Raw genomic sequence first — 19545 nt, 5'->3', positions numbered from 1 at the left:
GCGGTGACGCTCGCGCTGTGTTTGCACACTTTATCAGCTGAAGTGAAATAAATGCAATATTTGGCAATACACAGATGTTTCAGAGACATTATTGTCATGTAATACTTTATGCACTGCTTAATACAGCGTGTGTTTTTACAAGAATAAAGTTCAACATATAAGCCTACACTATCAATGAAGTGGGGTCTATGTTTTTAATCAGTTATATTTTGATAAACATGAAAATATAACATCGCGACTACATGAAACAGATTTGTGCGCATTAGTGGAGCTGAAGGTTTTAGAATAAACACGAAACACACATGATCGCTGTCATGCGGTGAATCTGGCCAATCGTGGAACGGCTGTGTCGTCATCAGAGCCCGTGCAGCCTCATGCAGTCGCTCTCGAGAAACTGCACCGGCTGTAATCACCGGCTGCTCTCGAATTGCTCTCGCGGCACTTTGTTGACATACGTCACTGTCACGTGGCGTCGGCGCTGCCTCAAGTCGGACAAAATTTCTAACCGGCATGCACTGCTTCAAGTCAGCCGCCGATCGGTCTGCGCATCGCTGGGTGAAGTCGAACAAGCCTAATGTCACGCGCGATTCGCGCGAGTAAACTCAAAATGTACACGCGTCCACCTTCGCGGGATTAGAGCAAATTATTCGCGCGAATCACGTCCGGTGTGAACGCCACATAATGCACCTGTCATGCCAGGAGCTATTCTATTCCATAATCTAATTTCTTAAAAGAATTCACATAAGGTCCCATGAATACTTTTTTGTTTTGTTTTCTAGAAACGCTTCAGATACTAGGTAGATTAATGTATAGTGGGATGAAATCGGTGTAGATGGAAAAGCCATGTAATGCCAGAATAAAAGGATAATAATGGCTGAATACAACCAAAAATTATGATGAAAGAATAATTAAGATTAAGTCTCATACCGGGAGAGATGTGAAAGGTTCATCGAGTGAGAACAATGGAACATGATTGGAGCAGTTCTCCTCGCCAGACATTAGACAATAGGCTGCAAATAGGTGTTTACAGGGAAATAAAATATTTTATTAACATCTTATCAGCCTTCTCTAAAAACTCACATGACATGGTCTTAGAAAGAAATTTGTCATAAAATTAATAGTTTTAGAGATATAATCCTCAGATTTCAAGCATGAGCGGACTTGTGGCTTCACTTTTATTGTGGTTATAAATTGTTATACCACATCCACATAACATTTTTAAACATTTAAAAAATATATTCTTAATATTTTTTATTTAAGTTTTTATGTTTTGAGCTTATATATATCCATATTAATAACAGTCTAAGACAAAACCGTAACCATGTCTTGAGGGGGGGGGGGTAATTTTTTTTAATAAAAATGAAAAATTTATTTTATTTTTGTAAAGCATAAAGAAACAGAACAATGAACGAAAATCTAGGTCTAATTCTAGTAGGAAAATAATCATTTTGGGACTTTTGCAAATAATATTTGCGTTAATTTGCGTCAAATATATCGTTAGTCTCGAGATTTTTCCCATTAGAATAAATACATAAATCCGCTGTAATCACTCAAGTTCCTTAGTGGTCTGGAGCTAGAATTTCTGTAAACCGTGTCAAAGGTTACAGGTTCTAATACGCCCATATCGTTTTTTTCTTCATTAAAATCAAAGATGTTGAAGGATTGTATATTAAGAGCATGGACACGTTTGTGTGCAATTTGTTCTGTGATTTCACCGGACAGAATAGAGTCCCCACAGTGGCATTAAGCGAAAGATTGACGCACTTGTCTGTGTGAAGACTGTGAACGAGCCAAAAGAGAATGTAAACCCCGCCTACTTTGATATGATTGGCCATCTCAATCATTTTGACATTGACGAGCGCCGTTAGACCTGAGGCAGACCAGACTAAAAATGTGACCTTTAAACATTTTTGTCATCCTAACATACAGAGCGCTGCGTAATGGAGTGCAGGAGAGCAGGGCAAGAATTGCAATTTGGCCATTGAATTGTCCCCCTCAATGTCTATGGTGGTTAGTACGGCCCTGGTCTAAGTAATTCTGTGTCTTGAACTGTAAACTCTCAAGTGTTGGATTTCTAAATATATGTTGGTTATGGGTCTCCTCAGAATGACATATGAGCAGAAAGATTTTTATTTTGGGTGTGCAGTAAGGGGTTAAACTCAGTAATCAGCAATAATTCTTTACCACCCACATACATAATCAGGGCAGAACAGTGTATTCAATACAATTTTAGTCAATAAGCATTAAAGCACAACGGAGGGCATAAAAGCCAGTAAGCATGTAGAGATTGTAGAAATTGCGGGCACATAATGAGGGTCAATTATCATCCAATCTGTATCACACAACATACCTAGAGGAAACAAAAGGGGGATATTGGTAGATATGCAATATCAGACTTCATATCCATCCACAGAAAATGACACAACCTTACTACAATAAAAAGACCAATAAACGGACTTCCTGAGGAAAACACGGTTAAGCCTGAGATAATTCAGAGAGTTTGACAAGTATAAAAATACATATCATTAACACATAACACCCTCAGTCACAAGTCATAATTTCTCAGATAAGAGAAAGGTGAGGAAGGCGAGAACATCAGTCCACTAATGCTTCCACTCAGGTCCTGTTCTGCATAAATATACATTACAGATGGCATCATTTTGAACTTGTTTGTTTGTTAAATGAGCCATGCTCACATTCATAATTGCATTTTCCAACATTAATTATAATTGTGCGGTTGGGTGTGGGTGTGAGAGAGGACATGCCAGTCGACGGTGGACCGCAGGGCGGCATCTGGTGAGAAGCCTCCTGATGTCTCCTCTCCTGAGCACCCAGCTCAGAGACTAGAGACTCAGAGACAGCATCAGCACTAGCACACAACACACTCAAACAATGGCTGCCGGTGGGACCTGTCATGCCCAGTGCTCCGAGCAGATGCATTTTGAGGATTTATTACCCAAAAATTTGAAACTATGAGAGATACTATGCCTTACTTGCATCAACCTGAGCATTTGGGCCCTCCAATATAGTCATCACTTCTCAGATTATTAAAAGCAAGAATGTATCTTGAGAGATGACACGGATTCTTTCTTTACCGCTCTACAAAGGCGAAAAAAATCAAAAGGAGCCTACAAAGCTTTAAAACGTCTCAACCAACAACTGTAGCATTTCATCAATATTTATCAATAGTGACAGGAGACATAATAGCCAACAGGCTTGCACAGAAGCATCAAGCCAAATCAAACTAGAGATTTTTTTTTTTTAAACAAAGACATTTATACTCTGAAATTTTTTATAAATGCTGATATTTTAAACTTTCTATTCAACAAAGAATAAAAGTGAAAAATCCGAATTAGGAAGCCCAGCAATATTTCAATATTTATAACACGAAATGTTTATTGAGCACCAAATCAGCATGATTTCAGAAGAATCATGTGACACTAGATTAAAGGCAGTAAGCTCATAACAATAAATCATACTGAAAAAGAATATTTACTGTATATTTCGTTAGACATTATTCTCGCAGGTCTAAATTTAGTCAGTCAAGCGTCATTGCCGCAGTTCTTCTGGATTAATGCTGCCGCGTTCCAGGCAACCCGTGTTTTTACCTGTGAAAGTGCACTGAAACGGCAGTCAAACCCGTGACTTCCCACCCGTGAACTCGTATAAGATCGATGTACTCTTAGTTACGCGCTCTGACGTCACATAGCCCGCCAAACAACAATGGCACGCCCTACGGATGCAGTGTTTATGAAATTCGTACACGGTGAGAAATAGACTTTAGGACAATATAACGTTGGAATCAAATAATGATAAATAATACACACACGATTATGTATTACAATCAGTCTTGGGCAAGTTACTGAAAATTAGTAATTAGTTACAGTTACTAGTTACTTCTTTTAAAAGTAATTTAATTACTTTACCAATTACTGAATATCAAAAGTAATTAGTTACTAGGGAAAGTAACTTTTAAGTTACTTTTATGTCTGCTTTTTAAATGTAAATATGAACAGTACTGACCAGTCAAACACAATAAACATAATTTTTCCTATTTATTGTAATCAACAGGGCAAAAGGCCTTCAAATCAAGCAGTAGTAGCCTACAGTGTTTAGTGTCCACCAGCAGCGAGCGTTCCCTCGGCGCAGCTGGGAGAGTATACTGGGAGAGTTATGGCATTTTTACACCTGCTCACTTCATTCGTTTTCCCTGACCAGATATCTATCCGATTGTGAAAAGACCAGAAGTAAATGCCATCTGAGATTTTTTCGAGACGGATTTAAATCCAATCACTCAAACAACCAATTCAGAAGGTGCAACATGCGTCGCCGCAAATGAGTAAAGCAAGCCAACACCCAAAGTGCCGCTAGTGAAACTGAAAGTAAGCCTTATATGCTCAAAAACACAATCATCTTCATTAAAACTAATGAGACTAAATGATCTAAGCAGTGCTTAGTTCGCTCTCTCATATTGCGGTCTTTGATCTTTTAAGGCTAAATAAAATGCAGCTCATATCTTTTGCTTTCGTTGACGTGAACGCTGTTAAATGTGCATATACACTCTACAGGTTCTATATGGCACCAAAAATGGTTCTTGGCTCGTAATCATAGGGGAACCTTTTTTAGTGCTATATAGCACCAATTTTGGTGCTTCAGTGGTTCTTCAGCGGTTCTTCAGAGGTGCTATATAGCACCTTAGTCAAAGAACCGGCACTGAAGCACCAAAATTGGTGCTATATAGCACTAAAAAAGGTTCCCCTATGATTACGAGCCAAGAACCATTTTTGGTGCCATATAGAACCTTTTTTTTTTTGAGCATAGCGAGGGAATTGAAGATCCAATTATATTCGTTTTGCGGAGAGGTGTAAGGTAAGACAACCAGCATGTTTTTATTTTTATTATTTTAGATTGTGTAGCCCGTTTCATTTGCTAGCGCCTACGCCTAACCTCAGCTAAATAAAAAATGCTTTTTTGGTGGTGGAAAAAGTTATACCTATAAAAATACCTTTATATAGGTATAAACTATAGTAGTTTAAACTAACATTGTGATGCTTGAAGTGTTTGATATCTATGGATTTTATTATAGGCAAGACAAGTCAAGTGTTGATTTGAGATGCTAAAGCGTTGGGTTAACTGGCCACTTGGTCGTCACTTTGAAAAACAAAAACTTAAATTTAACAAACAAAAAAATGCTCCAAACTTTTTTTCTAAATTGACTTAATAAAGAAACGAAAGGAAATATAACTACTTTGACATTAAAAACAAAACTGAACTATTTTAATGGCAGAAACATGTGTAATAGGGAGGATAAAAAAGAAAGAAAGAAAAAAAAACACGGGCCAGGCTTGGGCCTAGATCTGAGCTTCTTGTCTGCAAGCGTTTATTTTTCACAAAAAAGAGTAACGTGAGTAACAAACTCATTTAAATTTCAGTAATTGTAATTGCGTTACTTGAATAAAAAAATTATTTAGTTACTTGCGCGTTACCGCTAAAAGTAGTGGAATTACAGTAACGCGTTACTTTGTAGTGCGTTACTCCCAACACTGATTACAATGTTATGTGTCTGAAACTAAGTATTTCGAGAAAGTATATCGCCACATGGAAATGTTTGGCATAGCTAACGTTGACCATGCGCTGTTTTTTCTCCTCCATTTCCCTCAAATCAGCCAGGAGTAAGCACCTTTGGCGATAGAAATGATTGTAAATGAGCATAAGCCCCATACGGTCCGCCATGCTTTGTTTACATCTAGCTACCACAATTACTTGCGCTCATGCAGTTTGGCGCGACTTTGCCTGAAACACTACAAAGTCGTGAGTCGTGGTTTGAAGTCATAACTTACAGGCTTATAAACCTGCCTGGAGCGCAGCATTAGTCTGTCTCATAATCACAGACAGACTCGATGATGGTGAGATCAGATCCGTGTGGAGCATACGGGCTGCTCACTCCTTGTGCATCCAAAAATATCACTGGATTATTACAAAATGAACGGCAAAAGGAATGTTTTGAAATGTAAACTGATATGTCCTACTGATACACTACACTTAAGATAAATAAGTGGCTTAAAACCATTTTCTTGGGTGAAAATACTAACGTGAGACTTTTGCACAGTACTGCATGTTAGGTTGGGACCTCACTCAAACTATCCACATTTGGTTGTGTCTCATCTTGCACCACAACAAGAAGGCTTCTGCAACCAGCCTATCTGCTGGATAATGTCTCCAGCCACACACTCCTCTGAAACCCAACTGCAAAGCTGTTTGGTATCTCTAATACGGATGGAATGATATGACCCCCTCACATACTCTATTATCCCGTTTCTCAGTGGAATTCCAGTTAATGGCACCCAAATTGAGCTTTGTTAAATGTTTGTATTGTTAGATGTGTGTTACAGTTCAATGAAAATTAGATTCTCACTTCAAGTTCATAGCTCAGCTGCAAGCACCTATACACAGATCTGATCTCACTTACGTCTCATGTGAGAGCAGCTTCAAGACAGCCTGGAGTAATCCCAACGCTATCTCACGACCAATTCGTACTAATTCATACGAGTGAATAAAAGGTGTCTAATTCGTACGAATTTGTATGACCTCACTCGTACAAATTCGTACGATTTGTCTAAACCCACGTGATGGGTAGGTTTAGGGGCGGGGTCAGGGGTAGGTCATTCGTATGAATTCATACGAATTTGGTAACTCGTAAAATATGTACGAATTAGCAAAAATCGTATGAATTCGTACAAGTGAGGTCGTATCAATTCGTACGAATTAGCCACCTCGTAAAATTAGTACGAATTGCCGTGAGATCGGGCTGGTAATCCTTGTTCTTAAAGAGACTCTAACTTTGATACAGCCATCCTAAGCAGTTCAAGTCATTCCTGTCATTTTATTTTTATTTTGTGATTAACAAAAAGAGTGACACTATGAGCTTTTATCTCCTCAGGCTTGGTTTACTCAATATAGTTTTGCCATGTAGGTTCCCACTACTACAAACTAGAGCGTTTTTGTGCTTTTTATGTTTGCTTTTGTTCATTGTATTTTGTTTTGATGTGAGTGCTTTTGCATTATTGTGTTTCAGACAGTCCTCCGTTTTGATCTACTGTTGAGTGTAATTCATGACAAGTGCAATGTGATATTAAAACATCTGATCATTAATACTCGCCTGACTGGAGTGTTGACATCTTTCAGAGAAAGGATCTCGGCTCGAAATAAGGGCAGAATTAAATGAGTAATTATGAAATCAGGCAAAGTGTTCTGCATGGATAAGCGTGACGGCTCTTTAATTCGACCCTAAAGTGTAAATTCTGGACTGTTTCAGTGCTCGTTCCTCCTTGCCGATACCTGCCACCTTGCATCTAAATTATAGGCAACATGTTGCCTTTACTCTCAGTGAGATGTGGCAGACAGTGTGGGTGGGAGCATGGGTGACATGGATAAAGCTAAATAGCAATGGCTTGGTTGAGGTGTACCAGTTGTTTGCATTACTGTACATAAAATCACACTCATTGGAATAAATCTCCATGTTTAACTTAATATGGTAATTTAGGCTTTGTTCACTGGAGAGCGGTTGCTTCGAGAGGAGCCTCTTTATAGGAGAGATAAGGACCCCATTTTACAGCTTCATAATACAAGCAGTCACCCAGCTAACAAAATATGTTCTAAGAACGTTTTGCTAATGTTCCCATTGAGTTATAAAAACATAATTTCTTAAATGTTCTCTAAACATATTAAAAAAAAGTTTTTCTTTTTTTTCTTGGTTAAGCAAACATTAAGGAAACATTCAATTTGATCATCCTCCAAACATTTTGGGAATGTTACTTCTGAATGCTCTCTGAACATTCTGAAACAAGTAGTAACATCTTTTCAGGAAACAAAAACTCTCCAAAAAATAACATTTTGGCTCTAATGTTTTGAGAACATTATTAAAGACCAGAAAACTTTGAACAAATGTTCTATGGATGTTATTGGAAGAATGTTTGTTCACACCTTGCCAGAACATTAGCTAAAGTTCTGAGAACTTTCTTTGGTTACTTTCTGTATTAAAGGGATAGTTCACCCAAAAATTAAAATTAGCCCATGATTTACTCACCCTCAAGTCATCCAAGGTGTATATGACATTCTTGTTTCAGACGAATACAGTCAGAGTTTAACAATGTCCTGGCTCTTCCAAGCTTTATAATGGCAGTGATTTCTTGGTTCATTTTTGAAGTCCATAAAAGTGCATCTATCCATCATAAAACTGCTCCACACGGCTCATATATATATATGGGGGCAATATCCATATTTAAAACTTTATAGACTAAAATAACTAGCTTCTGGCGATCATCAGTACGCAAGTCGACTTATGGCGAAAGAGTAACCCTTGATGCATGCGTATTGACGATCGCATAAGCACAGAGGATAGAGCAAAACACTGGTCATGAATTAGAAGTCTAAAACAATAATTTTTACAGAGAACTGGCGGAGGATTTCGATATAAGAGAAGAGGGGCTTGCCCTATCCACGAGAGACGTCAACGCTTGCGATGCTCCTATACATCGTATAAGGGGATACTCTTTTAGCGCATTACAAGCATTTACTGCCGGAAGCTAGTTATTTTAGTCTATAAAGTTTTAAATATGGATATTTTTCTTACACGAATGCGCCACTTCACTTCAGAAGACCTTTATTAACCCCCTGGAGCCGTGTGGAGCAGTTATATGATGGATAGATGCACTTTTATGGACTTCAAAAACGAACCAACAAGTCAATGCCATTATAAAGCTTGGAAGAGCCAGGGCCTTTTTAATATAACTCCGATTTAATTAGTCAGAAAGAAAAATGTCATACTCACCCTCAAGTCATCCTAGGTGTATAAATCATGGTCTAATTTTCATTTTTGGGTGAACTATCCCTTTAAATCAATATACCATCAATAAAATGTTAGCTGAGCAACTGCAATGAAGTGCAGTGTCTATGTGACCAGGAAGCATTTTTTGACCAGACGAGTATATGGTCATCATGGAGGGGAAAAGCACGGGCCGTTAAGTACAGGCGTGGATTATAACTCCAGTGCCAAGAAGATTCCTACTGTGTGACTATAAATGTTTCATACTTTATTCAGACCCATATGCATACATATACACAGCATGTAGTCAACAGCAAGTGGCATGTACACAGTGGTTTGGTGCATGCTCATTTGCAGTGCAATCATGTAGACCGCAATCAGCAAGACTTTACATGCAGAAACATAGATACAGAATCGCTTTCAAAATTATAAGGGGATTAATTAATAACCTGCAATTAAATATAATTAGCTTGTAAGACATATGAAGGAATAAGAGGGGTTTATGTGTAGATATGCATTTGATAAATATGCAGTGGTCTTACACTAAAGTCAGGAGATATGAATTCCATCTTATGTCTACTAAAGGCCAATTCACACTGCACAACCAACGCAAAAAACAACAATCACCAGATTACACGTCACTTCTCAGACATTCCACGACCTGACCATTGAAGCACTGACCGATGACAACAGACACTGACACACATGAACCAAAAATCTGTTGCCGCAGTGTAGGGTTGCCACACACAACTATTTTTATATCGATTAATCTATCGACTAATTTATCGATTAATCTATCGACTAATTTATCACCATAATTTTCAACAATTTTACTTACAAATATTTAATTTAACTTGCAACGTTGGCCTTCAGCAGTGTACTATAAAAAAGTATAATGTAAACAAGCCCTTGACAAAATGTAAAACTAAAAGAGTAAACATGTAAAAAGGTACAACTTTGTAAACCAACATAACAAAAAAAGAGAATATCAGCAAATACTTTTATATAGAATAGTGTTTGTCACAATACCAAAATTATGACTTCGATACAATACCAGACTAAAATACCTCAATACCGATACTGAATCGATACAATGGCAAAAAATTGTAAAAGTAATTGAATAATATGACAGAACTTACTATTCATTGTTTTATCATTGTTTTAGCGTTACAAAAAATCCTAAAAACTCACTTGGCCGGCATGTTCATGCCCTGCTTCACACAGAATATTAGGTCCGGCCCTTTAAGAGCTGCACGGACCAAATTCATTGTAACACCCGATTTCTCATTCAACTCTGTATATACGTTCACTAAAGACATATCCGACTGTGTTTACCCGAATACTCGCCATGACGTGCATTTTTACATATTTTTTACCATTCAAACCCAATAATCCGCGAAACTGGCGTCACGATCTGTCTGAGTGAAAGGCGTGTGGGCGGCTGCGTATTCAGGTCAGAGTCCGGCAGCGCGCGAGCACGTCTCGGCCGCGCCGCACTTTTCTGTTGCTTTCTTTTTTCCTGAGCTGCGCGTATATATTTGACTGTTCTGCTTTCATTGTTTAGTGAACGGTGGAAGCTGAGCTCACACACACGTCCTCACTCCTGCTGACACACATCGACGCAAATGAAGAAAAACTGCTCTTATTACAGTGCTGTCATTTTTAAAGTAGCCTACCGGTACTAATACAATTTCATATCGTACCCAACTTACCCAGTCGACTAAAAATATTGACGTCGACTAATTAACAGCGTCGACGCAGTCGATTGTATCGACCAATCGCGACAGGCCTAGTGCAGTGCGAATCGGCTGTATGTCTGAAAGCAGTAAATAAAGCAGGCCATTTATGTAAGGTCATTAGCATGTACATATAATCCAGATTAATGTGTGGTAATAAATTTACATGTTTATAGTAATCTACTGAAGACTGAGAGTGCATCCTTTACTTGCACAATGACTGTGAGTGTAATAATTGCAGAATTTAATTATTTAAGCTTTATCTTTCATTTTAAAGGACAACACAGATAAATTGAAAAGTTATGAATCAGATCAGGATATGCGCTCTACCCATTGTCCCACAGCTCTAACAGTGTTGTCAGTGAAAAAACTGAAAAACTGCTAATCAATCTTGCTAATGGAAATCTTTTAATGTTAGTTCACCCCAAAACGAAAAAAAGTTCATCATTTGCAAACTCTCAAGTCATTCCAAACCTATAAGACTTTTGTTAATCTTCAAAACACACATTAAGATGTCTTTAATGAAACCTGAGAGGTTTCTGTCACTCCATTGAAAGTCCAGGTAACCAAAATGTAAAAGATCCAAAAATTTTATAAAGGCCCCATAAAACAAATCCATATGAATTCAGCTAGGGCTGTCACAATTCCTCAATTAAAGGGTTAGATCATCCAAACGTTATTCCATGATTTACTCAACCTAAAGGAGTTGTATTAAACATGTCCTGGATCTTCCAAGCTTTATAATGGCTGTGACTGTTGGGTCATTTTTGAAGTCCATAAAAGTACATCTATCCATCATATAACTGCTCCACACGGCTACGGGGAGTTAATTTTTACGGCACCTTTATGACATTTTTAAGTTTTGGTTACCTGGATTTTTAAATGGAGGGACAGAAACCGTCTTAAGCCCTATTCGCACGGGATAAGTAGATAGATAAAGATATTCTTCGTGAAAGATAAAGATAGAAATGCGCACAGGAAACAAAAACCTTGCAAAAATTATATACGATCCGCCTAATCCTGGCCAAATCACAGAGATGCCGTTTCGCACGGGACTAATATTATCACAGGACCTCTGTGTTTGGCGAAATATGGTAGGTAATTTGCGGGGGAATTTTTACTTTACAAATTACAGACATGGCCGATTCGCACGGGATTAAGATCACAGACATTCTCTGCAATTATTACAAATCACCAGAGGTCCTCACATAATACTAATCCTGTGCGAATAGGGCTTTAGGGTTACATTTGTAACCCTGGTTCCCTGAGAAGGGAACGAGACACTGTCACATTGCCATGCTTCGGGCATGCCTGAGCATCTTCCTTCAGATCATTTACCTTAAAGGGATAGTTTAACCTGAAATCAAAATAAAGCCATCCTTTACTCATCCTGTTGTTGTTCCAGTGCCCATCTTTTTCGGACCTCAAAAGCAGAAATAAAAAAATTAAAAAAATAGTCCTGCACAGGCTGCACGCGCTCCTTCCTTTAATGGAAGTGAATAGCTAAAACATTACAAAAATGATACAAAAGTTAAAGTATCACGCAATGATACAGTGAGACGCGCGCCATATATGGAAAGTGTTCAGGAGGCATACTATAAGATTTTGCGAGAAAGAAACCGTATTATGCAGTTAAAACACTGTTACTCTGTGCGGGTTCCTATGAAAGTGTGTGCGAGCTGTCAGCAGGCGCCGGCGCTCATGCTTACTATAAAGGCTGGAATACACTACACGATTTTTGCCCCGATTTTCCCCCCGATTTACAGTCTGATCAAGTTGACACTAGTTGACAAGAGTCAGAGCCAGTCTGCAGATTTGAGCTGACAGATTCCATGGAAAATCGCGTAGTATATCATGGTCATAGACTCCGATTTTTTAGCTTCAGATTTTGATTCCATCCAGTCTGAGGATATCAAACATGTTTGATATTTTGAGCTGATTTTAGAACACGTGTGAACGTGATTTGCGAGGCCCGCCCGGGGGTGGGTGTATATATATTAACGGGGTATACCGTTGCTGGTGTATATCACACACACACACAAACACACACCCACACACACACACACACACACACAAACAGCATTAGGTTCAACTTCTAGAAGTAAAACAGAATTGCGCAATGTGCACATTTTGACGCTTAAATTATGTTCTAAATTATGAATGGGTCAATTTTGAATCCATTATTTTGGAGCGCTCTCTCACGGAATCATCTGAAGTAGGCTATTGAGTGAACAGCGCTGTTTTTCAGTTGTTTTCCTCTGTTAACATGCGCTAAATGGATGGTGACAATTGCGTTGCTTTTTGGCAGTTTTCAGATTTAAAAACGTTGTCTTGAGATTGACTAGGCTACACTCATTCTGCAGCACTGTTGCTCACTGATGCTCCGACAGGTGCGTAATAGTTAGGCTATATGCTTATTTAACTTTAATGTTAAATGAAAAAAACGTTTGTGCGTACAGTCAGATGAAATCCTGCAGGTGTCCATCTCCGTGCAATAAATGCACATCCTTAATGAGCGGAGCGCGGATTTCTAGCATATTTACTTGAACTTCTATGTAATATCTTTGACCCATTTCAGAGGCAGCCAAAATCAGAATTTGAAGCTGTGAATAAAACTCTCTCTACGAGCCTGACTGACATGTATGCGCATGAATCACTGTCACACGCACAGTTTCAGGAAAAGAGAAATAATGAATGATGCATAATACATTTTTAACAAGCAAAATGTAAAAAAATGCAAAAAGTCTCATTTTAGCTATGTATTTGATCTATTACAGTATAGTATAGCCTATTCGAAGGACAAAAACATGAACTTTATTGGCTTTTACATAGAGTCAGCTGTCACTTTGCGCGAGGTTCTTGCGACGGTATACTGCCTAGCAACCAGGCGCTTGTTTCAGTTTGTGTTCCGAACGATTTTAAAGTCTGGTAGTGTATGATGCCCAGCTTTTATGATGCCTAGTGTTTTAAAAATCTGTTCAGATTTTAAAAATCGTGTAGTGTATTCCAGCCTTAACTCGCACTGTCGTCATGGTACCCATGATAAGCACACACACACACACCATTTTGAGAAATCAGGCTCAATAGAAACAAACGCGTCTTTCGTCTTTTCTATAAAAGTATATGATAAGAAATAATTCAATAATACTAATAATAAAACCTCCTGAAGTGAATGTTGTGTACCGGTTGTAATGACAACATTGCATGAGGCAGCTCGGAGTGCGCACACACAGGAACGCGTACAGAGTAACGGCCAAGCTCAGTATTTTGACTGAATAATGCGGTTTCTTTCTCGCAAAACCTTATAGTATGCCTCCAGAACACTTTCCACATATGGCACGTGTCTCACTGTATCATTGCGTGATACTTTTGTATATTTTTTGTAGTGTTTTAGCCTGGTCGCTATTCACTGGCATTATAAGAAGGAGTGCGTGCAGGACAATTTTTTTAATTTCTGCTTTTAAGGTCCGAAAAGGATAGAAGGACATAGGGCACTGGAACAACAGCAGGGTGAGTAAAAGATGACTTTATTTTCATTTCAGTGAACTATCCCTTTAAGTGCAGGAAGGATTGAAGACATGTTTTAGTCCATGGAAAAACAATGCAAATTACAAAATTAAAGTCCTAAAACAATAAAAAATTAAAACTATTTGCAAAGTGCATTACGTACAGTCTTTAATACAGTCCAAGTAACAGTGTTGCTAACTGCTGTTCAAAAAAGAAAATATTTCACATGTGGAGAATTTTAAATGACATTAAACCATTTGTTAATAGCAATTGTTAATAAAACCTTTTGTTGTTGTTGTACTTTTCAGCATAACTTTATGCATAATAAATACTAGGACTTTGTCTAAAAGTGCTTTTCCACCATTGGAGCCGAATAATTTTGAGCGCAGAGAGTAGCGGTACCAGTAGCACTTCCATCAGAACATGGATCGGTACAGATTTCCTAAAGATAACCATACTTTAGTGATGTGGAAACTCACAATATATGTTCACATACATTCAAATCTTAATTTCGCAACACCACAATAAAAAAAAAAAACTGTGTCAAAGTGCCCAGATTGGTACAGGATGGCATGATTCAGCAACAATGGTGGAAAACTCTATTATGTCAACCTGAAATCTCTTCATGCATGTAGGTGTATTCCTCTGAATTAAAGGTCATATGTAAGTGCTTGTAAAAAAACTACTTTAATGTAACGCAACATACCTATACCTATGTATATTACATCAATAATATATGACAACTAATTGTAGACCTTCACCTTGCGCAATCAATCTCCAATTCTAGCACTCCGCCTGACACATTTCCTTTGTTGAATATCAAGAACTTTATTAGTGAAGCAAGCTATTTTTAAATTGCTTTGCTTTGTGAGATGTCCCCAGACTGGCGGACCTTTTGCACAGTGCCACGTGCAGCGCATGTCTCAACAATCCTCCCCCTCCGAGAGAACACAACTACACAACCGTGTCAGCTTCATTCCCGTCACCCTAAACCATGTGACACCAACAGGATGACACCAAAAAAGAAAGAAAAGGAATGTAAGAAAATAACCCACCAAATCGATACTCGGTTGACAAAAATACCCAGATCAAGTGCTCAAGCATTCAAAGCCTTCTGCAGGATTTGGGCTGTATTGGTGTGGTTGTTGTGGCCTAGTTTTGTGAAGTAGGCTATTAAGTCATTCCATTCAGCTTTCCCACTTCTGGCTTTTATGTAATTAGCAACTCTCTCCGAACAACATTCTTTCAATTCAGAGCTGACTGGACACAAATATGGGAGGCGAAACCAAACCAGCTGTAAGACAGCAGATTGCATCCATTCAAATGCCACATCTGTAAGTAACGACAGCACCGCACGATTTCATAATGGGGTCTTTAAGGCTGATCGCAATGTACATCATCTTTGCAATCACGATTATACATTAGAGGTTAGACCAAAGCTTTGATGGCCTAATTCCAATATAGAAATCCCACATCCTTTACTGTTTGGACAGCATCCAAATACAATCCTCAGGGTCAAAGACTCAGAGTAAATGGAATATCACTCTACTGAACATGCTGATCAGAACTCATTCAGCTTTCTGAAGACCCTGACCGGCTGACGCTGTGAAACTGAATAGGTTTTCGTGATCCCGTTCATTAGCTCTGTCACTGATGTAAGCATTGAGTACAACTATGGGCAAATGAATGCATTGACATGCAAAGACAATGTAACTTCATGGGTAAGCCAATAACCACATGCACTGTAAGACGCCACCTGGGAAATATTTGCAACTACTTTTCATAAGAGGCGATCAATCGCCCCACTAATAGCCTTTGGTTCTCTATGAGGTTTATTCTCAATTACATTAATAATTGATTTGAAAGAAGCGAGTCAATGAACGTCTATACTATTCTCATGAACTCTTCAGTCATTCAAGCTTGCTTCAACCCAGTCATCTACAAATAAAACACTAAGTGCTTACATCCAGCATTTTATGCCAGATCATGAATATGAGTTTTACAGTGAAAACAGGATGATAAATTAGCTCTCCAGCCTACACAATGTGTGTGTGTGTGTGTGTGTGTGTGTGTGTAGGCCTTAACGTGTCAACCGGTCCAAACTCAAGAACATTCTTGGAGTGTGTCCTTCAACCACGCTGCTCTAAACAAAATACGTGCTGAATTTGAAAGAGGACAAGCAATAAATGCGCGACCTCTGCTCTTCAAATCACAAGTGCCATTAAAAATAATGCGCCGCTCGAGCTTACCTCCAGAATTGTCCCAGCTGTAAGATGTGAATGACGGACTGCAACAGCCAGATACAGAGGGAACAGGACGCTGAGCGTGTCTTACTAGTCCGGGCTGCAGTAGCGCTGTTGCTGCTGTTGCTCGTGGTGTTGCTCTTGCTCGCTGTGGACGCCTGTCTCTGAGGCGTAGACGGGTGGGCTCCAACGTCGCCGTGCGAAGCGGAGCAGCTGAGCAGCTTCCCGTCCATGTGTGAGCAGCTCGCCGCGCCGCCACCGGAGCTCTCCTCGGTGCTGAAATCGTGGACGAACCATCGGAAACTGAAGACCTGCACTGAGAACGAGCCGAGCACCACAAAAAACAGCGTGAGCCCGAACCACCAGTATTCGCGGCGGAGGTAATAGTCGACAGAAAGCCAAACATCAGTGCCCACATCCGCGAAATACACCGTCACTGCGGCGAGGATCCACAGAAAGTCCCAGAGCGTGTATTTCTGCTGCTCCCTGCTGAGGCGGAGGCATGTCGAATTCGAGCCACAGCACCGCGACTCCCCGTTGACGAAGTCCGCTTCTCCGGTTCCAGAATCCGGCTGCGATCCCGGAGCGAGCCCTTGGACCGAGCCCGAGTGATCCGAATTCTGCAAAGGCGTAAACGCTACATCGCTTTTCTTCATCTTTAGCACCCCGTCGGATTTCGCGGCCATTGTAGCAGCTTTGTCTTCCCACCGTTTTCGCGTCTTCTCCTCGGCTTCTCTATTCCAGGCGAAGAGACACTGGGCTGGGCGACCTCCTCTTCCGCCAGCTACAGCGCCGCCTGCTCATAACAAAGCAACACTTCCTTTCGGTAGCGGGTACGAACCATATGCTCTCCCATGGCTCCTACTTAAAACTATGACATCATTGCTTTGCAACTCTTCTTCAGGCGCACATCATGGGGTTCAATATCCAGCTATTGCAGCACAGCCTTCCGCTAACTCCACATTCGCGCATAGAAATAGCCCAATGTCTACAGCAGCGGTACATTTAAAGATGTGACTGCTCGGTTGCTATGGCATTTGTAAACGTGCGGTTTCGAATTCCACCCCGTCTACAGCGGACGCAAGCGACGCGTTAAAAAGTAAATCGCTCATATGATAAACGATAGGAAGCGTCCGTTGTGGCGGTTTTCAGTTTTTTACACAGCTACTGCAGACACTTTATTATGCCTAAACCGTCCGAAACTAAATTATTTTAGTTACAATATTATGTGTGAATTTTATTAGTTACATTTTTAAATAACTTTCGACCTTTCAAACCCAGCTGGGGACGTTTCTGTTAGTTTCAGATCATAAACAGGTGTAGCAATGCTAATAACATTAATACTTATTATTATATAATAATTAAATTTGTATTTCAGTTTAATATAAAGTTGGATACATAGTCCATTTAACAGTTGCTGAAGTCATCGAGCTTACAACTGATTGGTCCGTGTTCTAGGATGACGTGCAGCTTCGACGCTCACTCGAGGCGTTGCGGCCCCGCGCGTAATCGGTCGCGTCCGGTGCGACCTGAGACTGTAAAAATAGGACTACTTTTTTTTTTTTTTTGTTTTTTGCAAGCGTTGTATGTCACATTTAAATCTAAACAATTGACATTTTCGCCACTGAAGAGGCTAGCCTGTAATAAAAATGTTATCTTCTCGTCTCGTATGGGTAAAGGTTCAGCACCACGGAAAGCTCCCAGTCTCAGTTCATTATCATGTCTCACGCAGAAGGTCCGCCATAAACAAGAAGTCGCGTCTGAGCTCCATATATCACTAAGGACGCTCCAGTGCCATCGGACGTATTGTGCTGGGTGGGCTAACTGGCGTCATTACTGGATTTATTGGCACCCTTGAGTACGGCGCTGTATTGTCGACACGCCCTCTGCTCGCCGGTTACACATAAAGCGTGTGACTGCTTTGAAAAACAGCCACTGTGAGAGGCACACACACTGAATGGTGTTAAGCTATTGTATCGATTCAAGTCTAACGGGGAGAAAATTAGCATATTACACCAGCAGATGCTGCCAGGTAAGGATCACATGAATTAATGAGGCATATCGCCCACAAAAATACGTTAGAAAAGATAAATCAGCAAGGCTCCGACGTACGCAGCCCTAACACCGATTGCCATGAGCTTATTACGCCTCAGGTTTTAAACTTCACATGCCGTTTGGGATTGGGCACTGGAACAGATGGCGTCAAACCGTCAACGTAAGTGGGCTGTCGTGAATCGACTTCAATAATAGACTTGCATCAGAGATGAAAATACACTTGCAAGCTAACTTTGTGCTCACTGGAATATTTAAACACTGCTGAAACTTTTGAAACCTCTTCAATGACTTATGGCCACACCTTCTGGCACCTGAGCTTCAGAAATGATGCCATCTGTCTTCATCAGACAGGCAGGGGTAAGCAGCCTGTCGTGACTTGTGGGCAGTGTTTTAGTAGGTCCATTTCAAGCCCCACTGACACACAGACTACACAGTTGTGGGTTGAGTTGGTTCAAGCTCAGGGCCGTGCACATGGGGGTGGCCCGGTGGCTAGAGCCACTGCCCCTCTGCCCTCATCAGCTGAGGTGCCCTTCTCGCAGTCTTTGGTCGCCACCCATCCCCGCTAAAAGTGTTCTGTTTTCCCTCCGCTAAAGACCCACCGATTCCGCGAATCCGCTACCGTGTTTTCCCGCTCGCTCCCCAGCGTCACTCAGAAATCTGGAAAGCGGAGACGACGGTTCCAGAATGTCGTCGCATTTACAGTATGCATTACAATCCGCGGAATTTGTCATTTGGTAGTTTGTTTTTGTATTTCTGGCGGTATTATTTAGCTTCTGATCTTCTAATAGTGTTAACAACTTGTACAAAATACACATTCTTGGAAGAGAATGATAATTCTTGTCTAATACAATTTTTGTACCGATCTAATATAGGCCTAAATAACACCAACTTTGTTGTTGATGGCACACTTTGTAGAATATATATAGGCCTAATTTCATAACCCATAAACTGTTAAAGAATGTATAAATTACTTTTAATATAATTCTTATTTACTATAAATATATCTTTTAAAGTGTCATTAATGTAAAATACAAAAAATATTCTACTTAAAATTTTATTTTGACTGTTTAGTAGAATAACTGAATAACTGATTACAGAAAAATCTGAATCCCATTAAAAGATAATCATCTGAAAGGTAAAAATGTTTATGACTTATGTGCAAGCATCAATATTTACTTAT

At 39.7% G+C, this 19545-nt stretch overlaps 1 protein-coding gene across 1 annotated transcript in view; it reads right to left on the bottom strand.

Moving 5' to 3' along the window:
• The window catches only part of xkr4 (XK related 4), an 87990-nt gene extending 70661 nt beyond the window's left edge, over positions 1-17329 (bottom strand). Inside the window, exon 1 of the mRNA XM_079819224.1 lies at positions 16317-17329. Coding sequence (XP_079675350.1) covers positions 16317-16996 — 680 coding nt within the window. The 5' untranslated portion in view covers positions 16997-17329. The remainder of the gene's footprint in view (positions 1-16316) is intronic.
• Positions 17330-19545: the final 2216 nt, after the last annotated feature.

The sequence above is a fragment of the Gobio gobio genome, assembly GCF_949357685.1.
Source record: "Gobio gobio genome assembly, chromosome: 6".
Taxonomy (NCBI): domain Eukaryota; kingdom Metazoa; phylum Chordata; class Actinopteri; order Cypriniformes; family Gobionidae; genus Gobio; species Gobio gobio.
This window is presented reverse-complemented; position numbering and strand designations above follow the sequence as displayed.